At 35.5% G+C, this 24,339-nt stretch overlaps 1 protein-coding gene across 14 annotated transcripts; it reads right to left on the bottom strand.

Annotated features, from left to right (window-relative positions):
- Positions 1–453: 453 nt before the first annotated feature.
- Positions 454–18,145, bottom strand: LOC125057773 (heterogeneous nuclear ribonucleoprotein R). Of its 14 annotated transcripts, none has more exons than XM_047661643.1 (16): positions 17,827–18,145; positions 17,235–17,278; positions 16,863–16,974; positions 14,800–14,993; positions 13,364–13,491; positions 11,895–12,136; positions 9,467–9,602; positions 8,441–8,574; positions 8,220–8,291; positions 7,639–7,788; positions 7,351–7,496; positions 6,591–6,685; positions 4,570–4,712; positions 3,706–3,762; positions 2,556–2,700; positions 454–1,426 (listed from the first exon to the last, which is right to left on the bottom strand). In XM_047661643.1, the coding sequence occupies exons 3-16, from the start codon at positions 16,971–16,973 to the stop codon at positions 1,299–1,301; spliced, it is 1,881 nt and encodes a 626-aa protein (XP_047517599.1). In that variant the 5' UTR covers position 16,974; positions 17,235–17,278; positions 17,827–18,145; the 3' UTR covers positions 454–1,298. The 14 variants fall into 14 exon arrangements, with proteins under 14 accessions (XP_047517599.1, XP_047517597.1, XP_047517601.1 ...); XM_047661641.1 differs by lacking the exon at positions 9,467–9,602 and adding an exon at positions 9,084–9,219 and having other exon boundaries at positions 17,235–17,425; XM_047661645.1 differs by having other exon boundaries at positions 6,591–6,670; positions 17,235–17,425.
- Positions 18,146–24,339: the final 6,194 nt, after the last annotated feature.

The raw sequence follows: 24,339 nt of genomic DNA on the forward strand, positions 1-24,339 counted from the left end.
TATTCAGACCATAAGTTATGTCAACAATTATAAATAACTTAACCATTATTATTATGACATTTGCATGCCTATTTATGTACGGCTGATTGTGTGGTTTGTTTTTTATAATAATTCAATCTGAATCTATCATTTTCATTTCAAATAAACGATTTATTATTTATAATACGGCTGTGAAGTATATGCGACGCAGGTGCGTGCGAGCTTTCAATATCTCATTTGCGCTTTGTTAGGTTACATCTGTCCCGAACTTACACTTAAAAACGACAAAGATTCGTTCTTATATAGTAATTTGAGGGAATTATAGGTACCTACTTCTACTGTAAAACTAAGATCATGGCGTCTATGGCAGGCAATGGTTGTAACTACTTCAAAATTCTAATACATAGCAAATATCTTAGCTCTTAAAAGGTCATTTAATTTAATGTACAATGTAAACGTGAAAGGAAACAAAGATTAATAAGGCAAACACAGTTTTGCAAATTTATTCCACATATTAAACTGATACAAGGTTGATACAAGACAGAGCTCTAACAGTATGGACATGCTATGCGGTCGAAATACAAAAAATAAACGTCTAGTTACAGTACATCGATAATAAACATTGCAGAATCCTGAACTTTACAATAACTACTTCACACTAATGTATTTTAAAGGAAAATATGTAATAAAATAAAGCAAAAAACTAAAGCAGGAACACAGTTGGGAAATGTTATCGATTACAAGGTGTTACTATTTTAGCCGTAATTGAGTCGTCGGGTGCAATTCATTCGTCTCCGATTCATCCTCGTGTACCCTAAGTTGTAAGTTTGTCAAAAAACAACAGTCAAACTCCTTATAATATAATAATTACTGCTAAAATACACATCACATCGCAAAATGCGTTCGCAGGAATAAAATATATCGAATAACATGTATTAAAAAAAACAGACAGTCGACGGGTCCGCGACCCGACGCACGGCCGCAAACAGGCAACCGCGGCCGCGCGCCCTCACAAAAAATAAGTATATATTAAATATATACGGCTAATACGACGAAAACGTAAGCATAACGGGAAACTTACATTCGAAACATTTCATAACGTCCTACTTTAAGATTTTTACGGAATCGTCGCGACACAAATCGAAAACGTGAAAATCAAATAAAAAACACGATACATAGAAAAAGTGGATCGGCCCTGCGTGCGTTTAGAGTCGGCGGCCGGCGCCCGCGGGGGCTCCCCTGCGCAGCTTGTTGTGTCTCCGGGACAGGGGCCCGCGGCGCGCGGCGGGGCGTGGGCCGGGCGGCGCCGGGCGCGGGCGCTAGCTGCTGCCGCTCACCGAATCGCCCGACACGCCCGACCCGCCCGACCCGCCCGCTCCCCACGCGCACACCCGACGCTTGCTTTCCCCCCCATTGTTCTGATGTCCCCCATCCAGTTTACGTTTACCTGCACAGGGACCAACACTGAGTTAATAAATTCCCAGTATCTTCTCAAATGTAATGGATAAGTAAAAAAGTAATCTTCAGAAGCATTCTTAAGGATTTAGGTAAAGATTTATGGAGGATAAGCTACATGGTGTGTAATTTAGAATACATCTTCAACGATACTAAATGTGTTCTATATGAAGATTATATTCAATGGATCTAATGTTGGTTTAGGAAAGGGTGAGGAAGGAAAGGAAGGGTAGTTACCAATAAAAAACAAAGTCCAGATTACACGCAAACCATCAGACACGCTGCAATATAAAAACATTAGAACCTTCTTTTTCATTTCTAAAGGTAAAAGATATGTGACGCTTTAAGAATAAAAAGAATAGGCATATTAGTAAAAGTATACTCATAAGATTAATCTAGTTAGAATAATTTTAATTAAAGTTAAAAGTCATGAGTAGGTACAAAATGTTATACTAATTTATTACTTTTTTGTTATTTTGAACCCTTCCCTACATAAAGGTTTATATAAAATTTTAGTAAATCAAAGATGGGACCAAGTTAATCATGTCATGAATAACGCAAAAGTAGTTATGAGTAACCCAGATTTAAATGCTTTATTGTTTAATACGATTTACTGTACCTGGTTCGAGTTACAGTAATGATTACACCACAATAACTAAGATTACCAGAATAAGTAACGAAGAAATTAATTATAAACCAGTTACTATACTTCTTTTTAAGCATTTGTCTATTGCAAACTGAAGAATGGACCATAACGCTGATGACAATTAAAACTTAAGTAGAAAAATATTTTTTAAGAATTATATCAGTTTATAGTTCTGTAAAAACAACACATTGATTACAAAAAAGATAAGGATACAAGTGCGCGTATGTTCAAAATGTGTGTAAGAGAACTTTGGGACGTCATTACTCGTAGGTTAGAAGTAGTGTAGAGGCCGATTTACATTATCTTAGTGTTTAGGAGAGTGGTTTAGGATAGTACGTTAGTTGAAACATGTAAACGCTATTAGCTTTAGTAAACGCTACGCTAAAGAACTTGCCTTTCAAGTTGTACTAAAGCACTCTCCTAAACACTAGATAATGTAAATCGGCCTTAAGAGCGATTATGTGGCTTCACTTACCTGGTAAACTTGGCTTGGCGCGCTGGTTGCCACGCATGGCGCTGGGCGTGCGGCGGCCACGAGCGGCGCGACGCGCACCACCACGGGCCCCAGCCGCGGCCCCGCGCCGCGCCCAACGCGCGCCCGTCCCACATGACCCAGCCCCCTGTATACGGACACATAGTCACTTCCGCGCCCAAAATCGCCCCGACTCACGGTAAACACGCGCAACTTTAACCCGAATGCACCGACACGTGTTCAACCCTCATTAGCTTTCCGTGTGTTAAAGAACCCGAAAGCTTAAGTAACAATTTTTTGTATTATTATAGACCTGAGGTACAATATAATAATTTTTAACAAAACGCGACAAAATAATTTCATTGTAGGTACGCTACGGGACAGTTTGGTATAAAATTATTTTGTTATTTTTGGAGTTCGACGGTGTGTTCTAAAGTGCCAGTAAATTTATTATTATGTAGTTTTCTTTAGATTGATTTAGTAAATATTTTTTACTTTCCTACTTTATAATACAAAATATATATTCGAATCTTCATTTAAATACTTATCAGAATTTTTTTATATAATAACATATGTATAATTTTAGCTAGTCTATTGATAATATTATCAAGAAAACGTGTCAATATTTAACAGTTTATTATCGTGTCTAGTGATAGGGGCGTTGCGCAAGTTACGAAGATAACAAACGTGAGTAGGGCGTGGACGTTGAGCGACAAGCTAACATCCTCAGTTACCATAAATAACAACTAACTACTTTTACATAGTAACATAAATATTGCTACCGCGGTAACTGTGAATGTGTAAACTAAAATATACGCCATGCAGCGTAATTTCTAGAATAGAGAATCCTATATCTAAGTATGCCGCTATATAAGAAGACTTTTCACTAACTACATTGTATCGCAACATTCCTAACTCAAAAGAAAATGAGCATTACTCGTCATGCATTCAAACTTGAGCAAAAGACAAATCAGGTACAAGCTCTACCACTAACTACCCGTGTGAATAAACAACTCAAAACCTGTTCTGTTGCTGTTCGATTGAACAAAGCCCAAACAATGGGTTAGGACAGGTTTTTGGCAGAGAGAGAATCCGGACAGCATCAAAACAGCCGAGAGAGTTTAATCAAACATCGATATGAGTCACATGGTACCTGAATGTCTCCGGCTATATCGTAGTAAAGCGTGTTGTGGCCGATAGCATCGTCGTCCTGAGGTTACCAAGCGTGTCATTATCTTCGATAAATTCGTCTACTCGAGCATTTCGATCTCGACATTCAGGGGATGCGGGGGGCCAAGCTCCGAGCGTGTTAACGGGTTAGTAACAAAGCGGGGCGAAGCGCTAATGGGGGATAAAGCGCTGGATGATGTTAAGCGGGGCGAAATAACTGTAACTGTCGGCTCGAGACGGGCGAAACGCTAACGCATTGCCAAAACCAGTAAAGTAAGATTGTCGGCACAATTATAGTAATACATCATTTATATCGAGGTGCGTTTCCCCAGTAACTAGAGCTTCTAACGGCTATAACTTTTTCTATGGGTATATCTAAACGAATAACTAAGGTATAACGCAACCCGGATATAATAATGCGTAAGCGTTAGTCGGAGTGGCCTCAGCCGTGCAGACCTGATGGTGCGATCGGCCGTTGCCACTCCGGCAAACTACTTGCCCGGTTTATATTACGATCGCGTTGGACTTTGCTTGACGTTAAATCGAAACGCACCCATCCAGAGCGGTTAGACGAAGGTAACTAATCGTGTAACCGCGCGAAAGGATGTGCTCAAATCGCCACGAGAGTCCAGTGAGCGTGAGGCGGTCCACCGTCGCCATCGATCACCACCGTCAGGCCTACACACTACCGTCTTTACCGAGTCACTGACTCCATTCTAGGATGGGTTCAACAAAAAAAAAAAACAAAAGTGAAGATGAAAAAAAAAATTTTGCAAATCAAAACCGAAACGGATGAGTACAGCGTCTAGTGACTAGTATAATATTAGTTAGTGTGTGTGGGACCCACCGGTTGCGCTCTGTTGGGAGGCTGGCGAACGGCGGACGGTTGCGGTGGCCCCGCGTAATCAAAATAGAACTCATCGTACCGGTAAAATGGCTCATTGTAGCCACCTCGGTAATCCCCGTACCCGTAATAGTCGTAATCATAATCTATAAACACACAACACAAGGCCTTTTAGAGGCTAAGCTAAACTAACGCTAACTTACAAGCTACGGCGGCAGCGCCGCTCGCTCGGTACATACGACTCTCCGGCTCCATAGCGACACACCTTTACGCTTCAAGCGTATTGGACACACGAAAAAAACATGCATCGTCAATCTATTTAGTTATTGTGACGAAAAATTAATGGAGATTGTATCCATGTTTGTCGAAGCCACCACCAATACCTAGACTGAAAGCGATGTAAACATAATGATCGATTAGATTCATTGACATCAGCCTGGGTGAACAATGAGCATGCGTTGTTAAAATGTTATTACATTGGACAATATGGCGCCCTTCCCTGATTTAACCTCATTTACTAAACTCCGAAACCATGCAAGAACCTAATCCTAGCTTCTTATTACTAGCCTATTTAGCGACGTTGTTAATTTTGACTATATAGCCTAGTGCGAGTTTAATAACAATACAAATACTCAAGGCTATACCGTCAAAACAGATTTGTTAGTAGGGGATAAGTAGCAGCCTGCATGAGTGCGCGTAACCACACTGTGAACGTATTGTTACTGTGTGTGAAGGATTTTGCCTCCTTTCACCAGAGTGCTTGAATTGTGCTTAGTAAAGAGTAGGTTGATATTTTGTTAGATGTAATAAAATTAAAAAAAAAACTGTACATATAAAATATCGTCTAATATTTCTTCAAGAGTTTCTTCATTATTAGGTACCTAGTCCTGTTGTATATCTAGAATATAATGTGCAATTGATTTAGTTTTTTTATCCTTATTGCAATAATGGTATGCAAGAATATTCGAATTCAAAACAACTTTCGAAACGAGTTTGAAGGTAATTAAAATATTCTTCAATGAAATGGGTCACAGCTGCTCGCTGATTCGCGTCGTTATTGACTATTTCACACCTGTCAGGTGTTTCCTGTACATGTTATTCCCACCAGCTGTTTTCGCGTCGTGAATTTGGTAAAAACAACAACACTAATAAAATTAACTGTAAATATAAAAAACATCAACCTACTCTCCAATTGTAGGACAGCACTTTTTCTAGATTTAAAATAGAAAGAGCTCTGTCCTGTACGTGTATTTGTATAGTTTATTGACGCCTTCTAAATCCAATAAAAATTATTCAAGTTCTTAATGTCGGTCGTTATGTATTCTGTAATAAAGTATACTACGGCAATGCACTCTGTAGTAAAGAAAGTGTCAAGACTATAACATGTATTTGCCAACCTTATGGTGATAGAAATAAGGTCGAGTTAAATGCAGCGCCCCGCCCGTAACTGGGATTGCATAATGCATTGGTGATGACTTTCTATTGGTCGTATCTTTTTTTAGGTTTAAATAAGAGAGTGGGAGTTATGTATCTAATATGATGCGTTGATTGGTGTTTTTGTATGGTAGCCATTATGCATGACTTAACGTTGTTAATAGATAAACCCATGAATTCTTTACTATTATATAATGTAAGATAGAACGGGTTTGATATATATGAATAAGACATTTTTAGTGTTTTTTTTTTTTAATATTATACTAAGTGTGTATTTTAATTTACTGGAAAATACGTAGACAGCTGATTGTAAATAGAAAAACGCGTAGTGACTAACTTATATAGATAAACTTGTATTGTACTTTTAAAAAATTACTGAAATAAAGTTTAATATAGGCATTATTGTTAACGCATATAGGGCCTAAAGTTTGATTTGGTTTAATTTGCTTTTATTCTTCCGGTTAGTTTTGAAGCCAAAAGTGCAGACGTTATTTGAAAAATAAGGCCGTGTCATTTAACTCGGCCTTCACGCGTGTGTGTGAGTGTGTGTGTGTATTTGTGTGCATGTGCGTGTGCATGTATCCACTAACCGTAGTCCCCGCGGGCCTGGGGCGGGCGCGGCGTGGGCTGCGGCGTGCGTCCACGCAGCGCGCCGTGCACGGGTGAGCAGCTGCACCAATCAAATCTGACATTATACAGCGACACGTTACACAACGCTACTCTATACAGAGTGCGTGTCGCCGATCGTTTATTATTAATCATTTTATGGATTACATATATTTACAATTGTTGTGTAGGCAAAAAAACTATATATATTATAAGGTTACTAAATACTTTATAAGTCGATTGCAATGCTATCAATTACATCAGATCAAATCAAATCTTAATAACCATACACAACAAAACATTTAGAACATAATTTTTCTTTTTCTCTTTGATAATAATAAAATATTATTTTTCATTTATATCTCTTACACGTTCCAGAGGTCATTTTGATGGGATTTCTGTGTACCTACATACATAGACACAACGGATAAATAACTAGATAATTTTGCAAATGATATAAAAAAATTAAAATAGAGGAAAACCCAAGCAATACCATCTACAATCCTAATCGAGTTTTTATTTATTAACACCGGCGACACACAACTTAAAATAAGAACAAAGTTTACTTCAAAAAAAATCATATAAAGCATAAGTATATTTTTTTCAAAGTCCGGGCCGAAGGACCAAAACATTAAAATTATTTTAAATCGATATAACAATTGATAACTACATTAAATGAAGTAATGTAAATGTAATGTTAACTTAATGCTAGTTTAATGTCTACTTATAATAAACGGTACCGACCCGCCACGTCCGTATATCATCTGAGTCATGCGACGTTCTCGAGCACGGAGTATTTCTTCTTTCTTCTTCTTGTCCGAAGGTGGCTTCGCTAGGGATACTTCCAGTCTGGCTCCACCGAGTTCTTTGCCGTCTAGCTCTTGCATTGCCTGTAATATGATAAATATTAAACATAGAAAAGATAAATTTGTGATAATACAGGAAAATAAATAAATGACATTTGACACGAGAATGGCTCGCTACAACGTAATTGAAATAATGTTGTGTATGTAAACGAGATATTCAATTCACCTTTACAGCACAGTCTCGATTCTCGAAGTGAACAAATGCGTAGTCCTTAATCTTCTTAACTCGTTCAACGGTACCATATTGTTCGAATTCCTCCTTCAGCGCCTCTTCTGTGATGTCTTGAGTTAGGTTCCTTACATATAACACCTTCACCTAAGACATTAACAGAATTTGTCAATGAAAACGATTTATTAAGCTTTTTCATTTTTAATTTCCATAACATACTTATGCTATCCAAAATTTTACTAGTAGGTATGTGAATATAAGTTGATAAATTTTAAGGTTATTTAATAAAATAACGAAAAATATAGTATTGTCTTTGATTGACATAACTTTTATACATTTAAATAAAAAACTGTTTTGACCGGATTGAAGTTATGTATATTATAAATTTACAACTATTTAACATAATTTTTTTTTTCTTTGCGGATTTATGCGTCGGATAAATTTAAAATTATGTTAAATAGTTGTAAATTTATAATAATACATAACTTCAATCCGGTCAAAACAGTTTTTTATTTAAACGAAAAATATGTTTATTTTTGACATATATTATGCAAACTTCATTAATAGAGTACACTTACTTTACTCATTGTCTGCTCATCCGGTTCTTCTTGTGGGTCGGCCCAGTCCACTATTATATCACAGCCCCATACCTATTAAGATAATATAATTAATATACAATAATGATGTTGGCAATTAAACTCTTATGGTACTTAGCTGCGGCCTGCGAATTAATAAAATATAAATATGTATATATAATACGCAAGTTTTCGTTTAAAGTTATTTTTAGGTAAACGCTTACCTTTATTCTACCGGTTCCAAGTCGACGCTTAGCTAAGGACGCGGCCTTGTGAGACTCGTATTCCAAAAAACAAAATCCTCTATTTTTCTTCTTATCATCGGGCGAACTATAAATTATTACTTCTACCAGTCCAGCTGCAATCATACAACGCAAATAAACGGCGAGGAAGGGACAGCAAGCGTCAAATTAAAAGTACAAGCCCCCTCCAACCCTTCGCTTAATTCAAACATCAAAGGCTACAAAATATGAAGCAAATCAAACGATATTTTAGGAGAACATATACTGAAGAAGTCTAGAGAACAACAGCGAGATCCTCCAGTCATTACCAGTGAGCTTTCTCGAGGTTGAGGCCAATTGTTGAGGTGTGACAAACCGTGGCCGCCGGAAGCGAGGCCCGGCCTCGGCAAACGAACGACTCGGACGCCGTCACTTGCAATTATGGAAACAATACCCGCAAGTCATTCACTTAACGACGCCCGACTCACCGATCGCTGCCGGCAGCGCCACTTTTTGTAACACCGTCCATTTAATTTATTGCAAATCTACTAATGGAACGGCCGAGGCATCGCAGCGCGAAGGCCGCTTCGCGCCGAGATGCGCCCGTCCGTTCGTTAGCGCTTATTATGAATTCGACAGGACTTACGTGCGTGCCTAGTAAGCTCCTCAAACAAATCGTCCCGACCTCGATTCTTAGGGATATTTCCCACGAATAAACGATGATTGTTAAAGGAAACCGTAACGCCAATCTTTTTCCCCTTTCGAATTTCATAATCATTCAGCTGTAAGAACAATTCGAGGGAGAATAGCCAATGGCCGGGGCCGGCGTCGCTCGGCCGGGCCCCGCGACTGGAGAGGCACAGCGGGGCGCAGCGGGCACGGCGGGCGGGAGCGGGCGGAGCGGAGGGAGCGGAAGGAACGGAGCGGGGGGACAAGCGGGACGCAAGCGGGGCACCTTCAGCGGTCCACACCAAGCCCCACGCACTCAACCCAACAATAACTCTTTAATTCATTCGAGTGACACTTTACCTGTTAATTTACCAAACTCTTCCAGTATCTCCTCTTTGCCTTTAGACTTGGGAATGTTGCCGACGAAAAGTCGAAGGTTCGGTACGCTAATCTTAAGTCTCAGAGTCTTCCCTGGTTTTATTTCGTGATTATCGAGCTGTGGGAAAATAATAAGGGCAAAATTTTGAAAAATGGATATCAATTTGGACGCGTTCGGGACGAACGTCGATCGCGGCGGCCGAGGCGAATACGTCGATGGACCTTTCTTTGAGATGTGTCGAGTGACCACAGAATGGAGCATGAATTTTGCGAGAACGCGAGCGCGAGGCGTGAAATGAGTCGGTTAGAGCCAATCGTGATGAGTTAACTGTATTTTTGATGGTTAAAGCCGAAAGTGTAACGGAGCAAAGAGGAGAGCCTGAGTCATATTAAACTCTCAGCCGGAGAGAACTTTTGAAGCCAATTGAAAGTTAACCCTGTAAGTGGACCGTTTGATGAAGTGAAAATAAAAAGAAGCGAGTAAAAGTGTGATGGTAACAAAAAAATAAAATGAAAGCAACATAAAATTGAACGAGGTGCAACAGTAAGAACGGGATGATATCTCGGGAGAAGCGAGGCTAGATCAGTTGACAAGTGTTATCATTGCTCATTTACACGTGATTATACAGTACTAACAACGACCACATGGATCATACATTATAGGAATAAGAATAGTTCTTAAATTTTCAATCTCCAGAAATACTAACAAATTATATAAATACATGTGATCGTTCAAGAGGGATTATTCATGCTCAAATGATAAGCTTAATTCTATCTCCCAATGAGACGAACACATTTGCTAGGCATATGTGCCTTGCAAGACTACCACACTACAATGATAGTTTTGCAAGTGACAACATTTTGGGAATTCGTGGTACAATCACTTATGGAATAATCAGCAAACCATGTTTTATAGCTTTCTAGTAATTTAAAACAAATACAAAAGTAAAGTTATGGTGATGATTCCATGACTGAAAATCAAAGATATTGCCAGTTAAAACTTAGGATACTTGAGAAAACATTCAAAAAAATATTCCAGTAATATTAATTTTATATTAGTCATATTTTTCAACGAATTTCGATGGAAAAATCGGTCCGAAAGTGATTTTTTTTTTAATTTTTAGCTCAAGATTCTGTTAAAAATCTTTAGGAGTTTGGAAGTTGGTTTGTTAAACTGACAACGTCTTTGGTAGGAAACAAATATACAATGGGGCAAAATTCCCAAAATGCGGCCAACTATAGTGCTGTGATAAAGGGATATAGTTATACAAACATTCGGCGAGTAACCTGCAAAGTAGATGTCAAATTAGAATTTTGTATCAAATTATACCAATCAAACAAATATATTAGACACAATTTAGTTACCAATTCAATGGGTTTTTGTAGACATGTGTGTGCTTTAACATCAATATTAAAAGCGAAAAGTGACATATTTGATTATATGATTTTGTTAAATAAGGTATTTTAATAATTAAAATAGTTCAATAACAAATTCCAGAGTTACGCTTTGTTTCCAAATTTGGAACAGATTTAATATTTATAACTTCTACGAAAAACGATTTTAGACTTAATTTAAGTATATTTGTCCTGCTCACTCTATAAACCAAATTATGTTCTGCTTCATTCGCACTACACGTGTCGACCTTGGGAATAGTTTAGAAAAATGGCGCGCGTTTACGATGTCTATTGGAGGCAAAGATTACTTATTGTAATATGATTGACCATAGAACTATTAAGAAAAGCTACAAATTATCTTCTATATAAAAACGAGAGTTAATAACACATTGATCAAAGTCGAAATAGGAAATAATCGTTTATGAAGTATGAACAGAGAAGCAATAAGAATTTAAGTATTTTTAATTTTTCAGTTATATAAAAAATACCAGTGTTAAATAGGAAAAAGAGCAAATGTATCACTTAACGCATAACTTTAGGACATCAAGTTTCTAAACAGTAGCGCGATAAATTTATTACTTGAAGCTGTAAGGTATCAGATTTATTGCGCTTTTGCTGGGAATACCGAGGGCTTGTGCGAATTATTGCTGAAAATTGATTGATGCAAAATTTAAACAAATTAAACAATATATTGACGATGGTAATTTTCAAAATTAACAATTACAAGGCAGTTTAAAGAAATTCGCACACGCACTGGCGACATCAAGAGCAATGTTTGTGGTTCATGATACAGAAGAATTATATGCCAATTGTCGTGGTGCGAGTTGAGCTCAAAGAAATAGTGCCACAAACTAATTTGATCCAACCAGAATCTAAGAACAATATTGTAACTGACCGATTATGCTATTCAATTAATGTTAAAGCAAAGGGTAAGATAAGAAGTAGCATTATACTGTGACATCATCTTTCACCAGACAGGACAACCCCTCATTTCGATACACCTAGTTAGACCAACCTCTTGCACCGCGCGCTGAGTGGCTTCGCGCGTCGTAAAGGTCACGAACGCGTAACCCCTATTTGTCCCCGTCATGGGGTCCATCATGAGGCGAAGGTCCCAAATATTGCCGCATCTTTCGAATAGTGGAATCAACTCATCTTCGTACATATCCTTGGGGATCTTGCCGCAGAAAACTTCGCATCCGGCCCCTGGCGTGCCCCCTTCCCACCCGGGCGGAGGCCCACCGTACTTACGCTGCCCTGGAATTATTGGAATATCGTTAAGGCACTTAATGTGTCTAGAAATAATGGATTTGAAAGTAAAGCCCACAGATATTGTACCGTTTTTGTTAACATGTAAAAAGGATCACTGTATAATCATCTACTACCTATGAGCGTGTAGGTATGATTAATATCAAGCGTGGACGAAGCTATGTGTATTGCAAACTAAAGAACCAGTTCAATTACAATGTAAGGAATGCATTGCTAGAATGATTAAATTACTTTGTAGGCCATTGGACATAATATTAAGATCTAATTAAATGCCGATGCTGATAATTTACTATGTGTCGTCCGAAGACTGCTGACACAAATTTATTTTATAGAATACGTTAGTATAAATCTGAAAGAGCACTCTAACTATAAAAACCTAAAAGATAGAACACTGAATATTTATTTATATATATATATCATCACGCTTTTTCCCGAAGGGGTAGACACTGAATATACAGGCATACCTAAAAGTGCAAGCTGGATGGAATTTAAACTGAATATATATTTTTATTGTCTCTTGATGCAAAACTAAACATTTAAAATCCAGCCTATCATTACTGTGAGATCTCGTGATCCTTGTCAGTTTTAAGCTATAAATTGTCAAAGAAAACCGCAAATAAATGCCAGTTAGTGGTATTCCAGTCTAGGCGATGTGCATTAGTGCAAGGCGAGTGCAACAAACTGGTCCAACAATCGGGTTATCGAGTATTGCGTTAACTGCGTGTCACATTTCAATCTTCCGCAGTTCTTAAGTCGTTGTGGGCCGACAATTATTATATTTCTGCTATCTGCTCTTATTAAAATTATCATGTTTGACTCAGTTTCGCTGTAGGTATATGAATTTTTAAAATATTACTTTCAATTTTATTTAATTTTACCCCATCATTTTGTGTAAGAATATACCCATAAAGTTTTAATATAATGATTTAAGTTGTGGTCCTTGAGGATTTATAAAGTTTCAAAATTTGCTTTACGAGTCCTTTTACATATTTAAATACAAACGACTTATCTTTTGAAGTTCTAACAAGAGAAGAGAAGAAAATAATCATTTTGATTTCTATAAATTTTTTGTAACGTGACTAATAATTATTTGGTCTACGATCCAATAGGTATTATTAAATACCATCGCCGCGTGATGTGAAACTCTTGTGAGTATCCAATTAATTTCACATAGTACTACTATACAAATATGTATGTGTTTGTGTGTATACATACCCGTGGTAACGTCTAACGTGTACCCGGTGCGCGCGAGGATTTGTTTGATCTTGTTCTCGTCCGGGCCTTTGACCTGCGCACTGGCCGCCAGAGCGGGAGCGCCCTGCACGCCCGCCCGGCTTTTCTGTCTGAAATTAGTAAATGTAACTTATTAATATAAAAAAACAGGTATTATAGTTATATATATATATGTACATATTATAGTTGTATATATAGCTAGAGCGTCTCAATCGCGCAAACATTTTGTCTTGCTTTTTACTCTTCTCTTGCTCAATCATAGTGCAGCCGACACTGTAACGCCTATTTTGACTTCTTTTGTACAAATAATATGGTACGACTAATGGCTAAATATGTTTTCATAGATTAAAGACACACATAAGAACGTTTGTTCAAGCCGTTTTTCACACAAATTAAGCTAAAATAAAACAAGAATACCTATTGCATGAAACGGATGGTGATAAAAAACAAGATGTAGTGTAAAATTTCCTTTAGTGTTTCGGTTGATATGTCACCACCTTCTGCTAATTTGGCCAAATTCAATTGTTCACGGATAATTTAAATATTTATAGTGTAGACTTTCGTGACGAAAATTTATCATTTATCAAGTTTACTCTTCCACAAACTATGCGTCATATTACAATGCATAATACTTGGTTGTCTTGACGATACCTAAAGATAATTCCTTGAAATACCGGCTACAAAATATATGTCTATGTTACTTATACTCTAAAACTTTGGAATCAATATGATTTTAACCTTAGAAAAAGGTTTTCATATCGTTCAATTTTAAATAAATCCGAGGTGGACATTTAAACTGAGCTAAAAAAATACTCGTTGATTATGTTAACTTTGAAAACGAAAGTATAATGCAAATTCCAAACACATTAAATATTCATAAGATTGTTCAGACTGACTCACATCATTACAATTTTTAATGAAGTTTATCCCCGCGGTTTTGCTCGCGTTTATACATATTTAGTAGTTCAGACGCCCATTTAAGAAATTTAAGGAATTTAAGCCTCTCATTAGTGTTTAGATTAGAAAGTTTCTTATAAGTTTATATTGAATTTGGTAAAATAAATTAGAGTGTGTAAACTATAAGGGTGGCTTTTCCGTTAAGTGAACGGGCAAACTTATTGCAAACAGGAATTTGTGTAGAAGTTATAGTTGAATAATTAATCGCCAATTATTACGGATTTTGCAGCTTCAAAGTGATTAAGTAAAGGCAAACTAGATGGCAGCAGATTCGGCATAAATTGCCGCATAACAAGATTCAAGTGTCAAATCAATTTTTCAAGATGACCTCGATACTAACGATTTGGCGATCATCCAATACGGTGTTGCCGCGTGAAAAAATTACCTTCAACTACACTGTTTTATCGGATGGTAACACATTTTAAGTAATTTTAAATTAACCAGAATAAATCAGTACTCACCTATAAGTTTTCATAACTCCACATAAATAAGCACTTTTATTTGATACATGCTCAAGATTTGAATCTAAAAATTGTCCAAGAACACTTAAAGCACCGTCGGATGGAAATTCTTTTAAGGCATCTAACGCACGCTCGTCCAACTCAGCGTGCGCTAGCTTTCCAGTCTTATAAATATCATCGAGCTTGGCCGCTACCTGAAATCACACCAAAATCATGTAAAAAACAAACTTGTACATAGCTGGTCTATTACAGTGAGTATTAGAGAATTTAGTTAGCTCAAAAACCTACTTTATTACGCTGCGTCTCTCATGATTTGTATGCTGAAATATCGACTTTATCTGGTTAAAAATCTTCTTTTAAGACAAAGTTATAGAACCAATCTAATTTGTTGGGTATTAATTATATAAACCTCCTTATTTTGTTACAGTGTATTATCATTTTTATGTGAGCCCTAGGAGTGACGCTTCTGTTTATTGAATTAAAATTATTTTCTATTAATAAGCGTTACTTAAACTGTGAAGCGAACATGTTTCATTTATTTTACAAAATGTTGCTTTCAGTAGGCTCAAGACTGCCCAACAGCCTGTTTAAGTAAATTACATTAAGCAACCTACTTCAGTTTTAAAGATATTGATCTCATGAATTACGTGACGCGTTATAGCAATTTGTAAATATAAAATATGCCTCAAAAAACAAGTCAAGCATTGTGAAAAGGTCTGATCACGTGACCGGCGACGTCACGTAAGGTTCGCGGGTTTCATCAAAGACTATGATTATCTACAATCTAGTCCTTCATCTTCAACTTAACATAAAGGGCTTAAAGTAAAAATCCACTTGAAGTAAATTCTTGATACCATGTTTCTCTTCATAAGCGTTTCTTAACCTCAAATGCAGTTAGAATATTTAACGCGCAAACAATGCAAATTCTTAAGGAAAATCACGCATTCTTAAGTCGCCTACACATTTTCGAAGCCATACCTAAAGCTGTAGGGCTTCACTGGCGGGTAATTTGAATTTGTGTACTTCAATACAAAGCTTAAAGGTCAGTAAACCAGTTTCCAGTCATTACAGCTTGTTTCAAGAATCAAATTCAATTGCTAATACTCAAATAATGCACATTATTTTTCGCTCGCTCGTTTAATGTTTTAAATTCGTTTAAGTACTTAATGTTGGAAATAGTTGGGACCCAGAATGATTTTACCTACCCTCATATTTGACAAAATAAAATTTGATAAGAACATTGTATGAAACACAAAGATGTGATAAAAAATTGATGAAATATCTATCAATATGATAAATTTTTTGAATATATTATTTTTTTATAAATTAACCTTGGGATTGATAATTCTAGATTTTTACCTATTTATATATTATAAAGGTCATTTAAGAGAAAGTTAATTATCTATTGTTTAAGGTTAAAAAACAATAATATTTTTATAGCTTATCAAGAAGTACATTGGCTAGGTGCAACTTTGTTTACATAGGAATTAAAATGATAACAGTTTATATGGCAACTAGAAAGTCACTAGTTAGCCACTTCTTTAATTTTAAATATGAATTATATTTAGAACATACCTAATTCTAAATAGAATAAAATTGGTTCAATGAGATTCTAATAAGTTAGTTATATTATGTATTTTTTTAAACAACCAAATCATGATGGGCTAGATGGGATTCCAATTTTAATATAAGAATATTTTTATAAAATTATTATTTTGGGCTCATAATTTACAAAGCTGGTGAAAATATATATAGATTAAAAAGAGTTATGTTTAAATCATAAGAGAAGCCAGTGTCAGAAGATATTATAATAAATATGTATATATTTATTCAAAAACAATAAACTAAGATAAAGTCAAAATTAAGGTTTTGATTGAGAATTTCTTATTTTGTAGCTCAATTATTAAGTAAAAGTAGAATTTAAGTTTTACTCCGTTGACATGGAAGTGTAAACGGTTTCACCGAAGCCTTCAATTTTATGTAGTGTAGTGATTTGGTACTTAATTATTTCTTTATTCTTAACTATTCTTATATATTATATTTATAATAAATAAAAAACTCACCTTTGAATCTAAACCATACTCTATGAGTTTGCGGTAATCTGGTGTTCGGTAAACATCAGAATCCCTTCCAGGGACCTCTTCCATAGATATTTCTCCATTGCCTTCCGCCATTCTGCACAGTTATTATACTTTCAACACTCTCACTACACTTAGTCCTGTGCAATCTAATCTAACTTTTCAACTATACACTTATTTAAAACTTTTTGATAACTGAATAAACCAAGCTAGTGTTATGTCCTCTCACTTCTTGGCAACAGATGATGTCATACATCAAGAGAGCCACGCTTTTATATTTCTTAGAACTTTTATATATTATGTTCTGTCAATAATTTAAATTTAAAATGGAAATGGGTGAAAATACATAATATTTACCTTATTTTGTAATTTTTGCAATTTTGGAAGAAAATGAAATCTCTCTAACCGTCCGAAAAACAAAAAAACAAATGATACTCAAACATATGAAACTGAGAAACAATGTGATTGTGCACTCCTCATTCCATCCAAAATTTAAAAAGGGAACGCGCGGGTTTGCATTCTTTTAGTGATGTAAAAGTAAATTTTACCTAAAAAAAAAATCGGTATTAAAAAATAACCCTAACAATGACACTTGAAGATGCGAAACTCCGCGGTCAATGACCGAAATAGCACAGTATATTACAAGTCCCTCAATTTAATAACACACAGCACTAGCAAATAATCACATAGGACCACTTTTCATATCCTCCAGTGTCGAATAACATACACCAGTAACTTTCCGCGCATAAAACTTTGGCAAATGTGAAACTGCAATAAGTTGAGAGTGCAACTGCATTGCACTCGATAAGAACCGGCCGGCGCGCGCCTTTATTTCCAACAAGATTCCAGTTGGATAATCACAGGATTTGCAAAATAATAAATTGCACTGTAACACTTTATCTTTTTACGTACAAAACTAACACCAAACACTGTATGCGAAAATAATTACCTATTAATTTTGCTAGTTGGTGACCGAGACAGATATGGCGGCACCGCGCGACGTCAACGTGACCGCGACTACGGGGTTCTCATAACGACGCGCGCGGGACATGCAACGAGGAGTGCATTCAAACTTTTTAAAGGCACTTAATTTTTTATAAGACTTAGAGAAACTCTCTGTTTTCAAAATTATTGTAACCGAGTATATAGAACGGAATTTTATATTGCACAGAGAGTTTTTGCAATGTTGCGAATAATTTTGAATGTGAATAGCGCGGCGCGTCGCGCAATGCTGCCGGCCGCGAGGTGAGACAGGCTAGCGGCAAGGCGCGGCGAGCGAGAAGCCGAGAGCGAAGGGGGGAGGGTGTTGCAACTGGCGGTGCAGGCGTGCAGCAGCGTCGTCGCACCGAGCTCGCTTGCATACTTGCATACACACTCACACTCGCAAACGATGTGACCTTCATTACTTTAAATCAATTCATTGCAAAATTTTGTCCTTATCATAAAATTGCAAACACGATAAAATAATATTATCAATATTTAATTATTTATCGTTATTTTAATTCGTACATAGCACAAAGTTACAGAGTTACATTATGTGAAATAATGAAATATGTAGTTTAAAAACAATCGTTAGGTCCATTCCTCTAGAAATTATCTATCGTACTACGAATAGATAATTAGGAATTGGAAATGTTATAAAATATTTTTTATTTGAATACCACCTACCTACCAAATGAAAATACGATAAATTCTTAACAACTTTTCAGTAAATCGAACTGGTCATTTAATACAATCAGATAAATTACTGACTGTGCAAACACGGAGTTTATTCAGCCAAAAAGATCACACGGTTACTGATCGACAACGTCCAATAGTAGAACAAGGTTCATTACTCTTTGATATGGAAACGAAGGGATAAAAGAGTTAATCGCAATAACCCCTTGCTTTAGTTCGCTTCACCTGCAGATTATTGAAGCCGTATGTATTTGCGACACATACACAAAACTGGCCTCCGTACTTCGTTTGTATGTGTAAGAGACTTGGATCTGTATCCGCCGCATAATGCATAGGTATTTAGGTAGATAGGTATAGCGGCTACTGCGGGTGTCTTTCTTTGTGTGGACGAACTTCCATAGAGACCCTTTCACCGCGAATATGAATCTTACTGGCAGTAAGTTTCACGTTTAATTTTGTTCAATACTCAGAAGGAATATTACAAAGACGTGTACGTATGTAATGTGCATCGGTACGACAGACATACTTCCTTTCTCACATTTTCTTGTTATCAATAGCGTTAAAATACGTCTCTTAAACTCCATAAGCTTCCGGCTGTCACGACCCGCAATTGCATTATGTGTTTAATTTTTAAAAGTAAAACTCCAGTATTTCAAACTTTTGAAACCTTTTCAAATAAACTTAGAAAAATTATATCTTAAACTAAATACCTCAATAACGGTTTTATTAGAACATCACTATATTTGGTAAAAAAATGAATTTGTCTTTTCTGACATTACTGTTTCCCATTAAAAACATCAAATTAAACGGCCAGTAGCATCAGTCTTCAATCATAAAATAAAAAGATTCTATTACTACTTATCCAAACTCTGTAGTCAAATTAAGATGAAAAAACTAAAGCGATTGAAGTTCTCTACTAGCAGCATCTCATTCGGTTTTAACAAGGACCTTAGAAATAGCGCGAATCATCCGTCACGGACACTCACATCTATAAATATCCGTTTTGCAAACATATAATATGATAGCATAGCATACCCGTTTCGCTGCGGCCGTGCCGCGTATGACATTCGCGATAAGGCACTTAGTGCGTATTTTAAATACGTCAAAAGTTCATTGACCCCCGCGATTCGCACACATTGTCGAATTTATTGTGTCTGTAGATTTGTAGGTCGCCGTACCTGACGTCAAAATCGAGGGCTCTACTGGTGACGTCATCTTAAAATTCAAAGCTATTCCGGTGTTTCTAGTTCTAGCTAACCGGCAAAGCACGGTCCTATGAATTATAATACTCTCCCTAATATCACCTGTTGGCTTGAATAGTAAAATCTAATCGCGAACAATGTGTGTCGAGGTCGACGGTACTTTTTATGATGATTTAGTTCAAGGGCACAAGTATTTACGTATCTAGATTTCAATCAAATTCGCCAAATTTTAGTACGATGAGTATGACGTTCGATTGAACTAAATTATTTTGTATGAAAAATAATATATACTTTTTACGGAAACAAAAAAATAATAATGACCAAATAATTAAACATGCCCAAATTGTTTTGCACATTCTTTTCCGTTCTTCTCTGATTATTTTGCGTTGCTGGACATACCAAACGTTTAAATGGCATTCACTAACGATTTAAAAAAATATCATTCATTTGATGAACTTTTGATTCATATAGTTATTACTCACCCCAGATACAGCTTGCTACTAATATCACGTTCTTTGTTTGAGGCCGTTACATCTTAACTTTGTTTCACGCAAGAAGGCATGTTGTAAGATGACTAATGGTTTCCCAGGTAGAATGTAACTATTGTTTCACAAAGAGTAAACTAATTTTATGAAATTAAAATACTATACTGTAGCTTATTTTATATCTAACAGTTGTTGAATAAGCGCTGGTAAACGATAAAGGTGTACTTACCTTTATCCTACCAGCCTTATATCTACGTGAAACTGAAAATCGTGAAAATTTATATCATTGAATAATAATAATTTTTAATGAAAAGGAATCATTTTTTAAATGCCATCTATATTTTATTTACATTAAATTCTCGCGTAAATCGTTTTTTATTATAGTTCTTTCTCTTTAAATTTTTAACTGATCGAGTGACTTATTATGTATATATATCTACTCTTTGGACATGACATTGTCAACTGACATTCGCGATAGCGTTGCAAATTTATTTTGTTTAAAATTTACAGTGCTTACTACTAGGAAATCTATTGAAAAACATATAATTATTATTCATTATATAGGTTTTTTAATAGAGGACCGCTGGCAGTTTGGTTTTACAATAATTAAACATGATCCAGACAAAATAGACATCAGTTTACATTAACCTCAATTGAAGAGTGTAAATTAACGAATGCATACCGAAGATACAGACAAATACACAAATTATGTTGGGGGGTTAATAACACATGAAAACAATGACTTAAATATATTATGTCCGTGATGACAATGGAGGTCTTTCACCCCTAATTTGATTTGATCGAGACGTTACTGCATGTTTAGAGTGAGGTCATTGTTATTTGTGTTGTAATTTTGGTGCAATTTTGTTTTTACCAGTTATTTTGTATTCAAAATTAAATTTATGTTAACCTATATGTTTTTAGTAATGATCTATAGTTTGTTTAGGAATACGGATCTTACATATATCTTAAAATGTTTTTTACGCTAGTATAATATATTTTAATAAATAAACGAATAATAAAATAAACTTTATAAACGTATAACTTTTTTTATGGATAATCATTTTTATTACAACATTTGCATAACTTGACGTCGAATTAACAAGTCTTTAGTCTTTAGTCAAGAGTTAACTAAGTACTGTTTTACATTTCACCAATAACAAACTGCTATTGGTGAAATGCACTCGAAATTTAAAAGTAATTTATTAATTAAACCATATTCTATTGTTGTATTATTTTAGAGACGCTGGTAAAATAATGCAACTATAAATAATAACACTAGGACATTCCTGTGTTGTGGGTGACCACTCTTCCAAAGTTATATTAAATAAAAATAACTTATGTAAAAAACGTATTCAATTCGTGTTTATATGTATTATTAAAAGTATTTTAATAATAATATGTTCATGCCGTATACAAGGCGTTGTTGAATATTTCTACAGTAAATCCTCGGACATAGCATAAATACGTTTTGCTTAAGAATCTACTTTTATGCCAACCATATTCAATTCTAATGTTTTAGTTGAAGTTAAAATAGATTTTATGATTTTTATTTTTTTATTAGTTATTATTTATGCCGAACAATTAGCTAAATATAAGATATGTCAACTTTAGTTCCGACTTTATTCATACAACGCTTTGTTTGTGAGTTATTTTAAATCAAATATGACTAGTAAATAGGTGCTATGTAATACCTGAACATAATATACAATATGAATAAAGTTGTAAAGCCAACATCTGCTACATTGATTTAAGAAGTTACGTCTAGGGTTAAATAGCTACCCCTATTCTAGTACTTGCACAATGCCTATAAACCTAACAATTAAATAAATTGAATTCACCGTTATATGTTCTCACAACTAGGCATTCAGCTAGACTATAGTCTAGACTTTAGACTAGTGTGAAATCTGTTTCAGTAACTAAAACCGGTCGATTTGTGCCTTAATTCAGATTCAAGTATTATTCGTTGGTTAAGAATTGAATGGACATAAAGAGGGTGAATCAAGTTGCACTGTACAGATGCATATTTTATACAGAGCGCATCTTTTTGAGATGATTTCGGTAAATTCCAGGTTTTTTTTATCTTATTTTCTTAGGATTCAAGTTGATGTTAGTTAAGTGTTATATAAATAACACTTTATTAACGGGTAGGTACTGCACACGTTTCCTACCCGCGTGAAGCAAAGAAGAAAGCATTTTGGAAGTTTAAATAACACACATTATTTTTGAGATAGTACCTATAAATTATTAAATGAACATGCAAAAAATAATTTTTACCTTCCGTTGCTTATCCAAAAAATTAATCTAATATGGTACGTTTCTGCAAACCCGTCCGCCTTCGCACAAGATGGCGTGTTATCTAAGTTCACACGGCGCTATGACATACATATTTCGATAATTTGTATATCTACATCAAAAATATTACCGTAAGTTTAGCTTTATTTGTTAAATTTTACTTTCAAACCTAATGAATTGACTAAGCAACATAATTGCGTAACAAAATTAAAAAAATACGCAGAAAGACAAGATGTTCATCTCACGAGATGTATTGAAGCGTCAGCCGGCCGGGTCGAGACCGGATTCTCGACCCTAAAATAAAAACTTGTACGTAAGAATAATACCCACCAGCCACCAAGAACAAGTACCAAGCGTTGACCCCCCCGTAAATTCCCATACCGACTGGATCTCTATAATACTAGGGTGTACCACCAAGTGAATAGACCCATTCAATGTTATTAGCTTTTATTTCTTTCATGGGACTCCGGTCAATCGGTCATCGAAAATTGATGGATCGTTTTCTAACACGCCTATAGCGGGTCAATGGGGTGATGTTACAGAGTACGCAATTTTTTTTAAAAGTAAACTTTTCTATTATCTATTATCATATTAACTAGTTTTTAAATTGTGTTCTTTGCTGTGTAAGGTAGTTTCTGACCGCCTATATTAGGCTTATTTAAATAGAAAACACGATTGATATCGGTAAACGTGCGTTTGAGGTGGGTATAGAAGAAGTTAAACTGTTCGTAAATAGTAGTTTATGCAACTGTCATATAATAGAGGGTATTAAAACATGAGTGTAGTTTTTTGAAACGAGCCGTAGGCGAGTGTTCTAATACCTAATTATATGCAGTTGCATACACTACTTTATTTAATCTCATGGCTATAGGTTTCCAAGTCATAAAGTCTTGGTATCATTTGTCGTACGCTTTTCTTGATTTTTCTAGCAAAAGACTATTCGTCAGTTTCGTAGCTGTTTCTAATATCAGGTGGAATTAAATTTTCATCGGTATCGTCGGTGTTGCTAGACATTTTTGCTACTAAAGTTTTATCCAACAAAATATTACTCAAATTCGTATGTACAAAATGGAAAAAGTCTGTTATTGGTCTATTGGCGCGAAACCAGCGCGCTCACCACAGATTATGTGTACTTAAATTGAATTGAAACCTCCTTGGTCGGGACACTTTTTTTTTTAATTTTCTTAAAGAAGTATGTAAATAAAATATGGCAATAAAAGTCTGTATTTCACTTCATAATTAGAATATTACCGAATGAGATTATATAAAAGTATAAAATATCGTAATTTAATTTGTAAGTTTGTAAGCAAAAATCGCTTTTTACACGATTAGTCCTGATTCATCCAAAATGATTAAGTAAATATTAATCGACAATTAATTTGAATCACCGGATCGTGATAATTGAAAATCAGTTAAAACGCGCCCGAGAGAAACAAGAAACTCAGCCGGATTAAATGAAGCCTATTTTTCTTCCTCACCCCATCTTACATCATAGGAAAGTTTTAAATTACATTCTTGATATTGTTAGTGCATACTTTTACAATCTGCTAGTGTTTTCTAAAAATATTCTGGTATTACAATAACGCATAAATATAGGTATTTAATCGTCTTACAGGCTAAAATGATTAATTAAATAGAACGTTATTCCAAAGCCTGTTGTACAAGAAGTGCAATGGAATGCGGTAGACTCTCAAAGGCGGATACGATATAAGTTTGAACTTATTGTCGCTTATGGACTTGTCAGCCCAATTATTAATAATACTTTTCACCGATTACTAGGTAGTAACATTTTTATATAAGTTT

The sequence above is a fragment of the Pieris napi genome, chromosome 17 (assembly GCF_905475465.1).
Source record: "Pieris napi chromosome 17, ilPieNapi1.2, whole genome shotgun sequence".
NCBI lineage: Eukaryota > Metazoa > Arthropoda > Insecta > Lepidoptera > Pieridae > Pieris > Pieris napi.

Bases quoted from the DNA above. Each gene is read 5' to 3' on its own strand.
- LOC125057773 (XM_047661644.1), bottom strand. From the start codon at position 16,973: ATGGCGGAAGGCAATGGAGAAATATCTATGGAAGAGGTCCCTGGAAGG. The intron at 8,292-8,440 runs GTAAGCGTTTAC...TTATCTTAATAG, and splicing joins TTGGAACCGGTAGAATAAAG to GTATGGGGCTGTGATATAAT. The intron at 4,713-6,590 runs GTTAGTGGATAC...GTGTGTTTATAG, and splicing joins CCAGGCCCGCGGGGACTACG to ATTATGATTACGACTATTAC.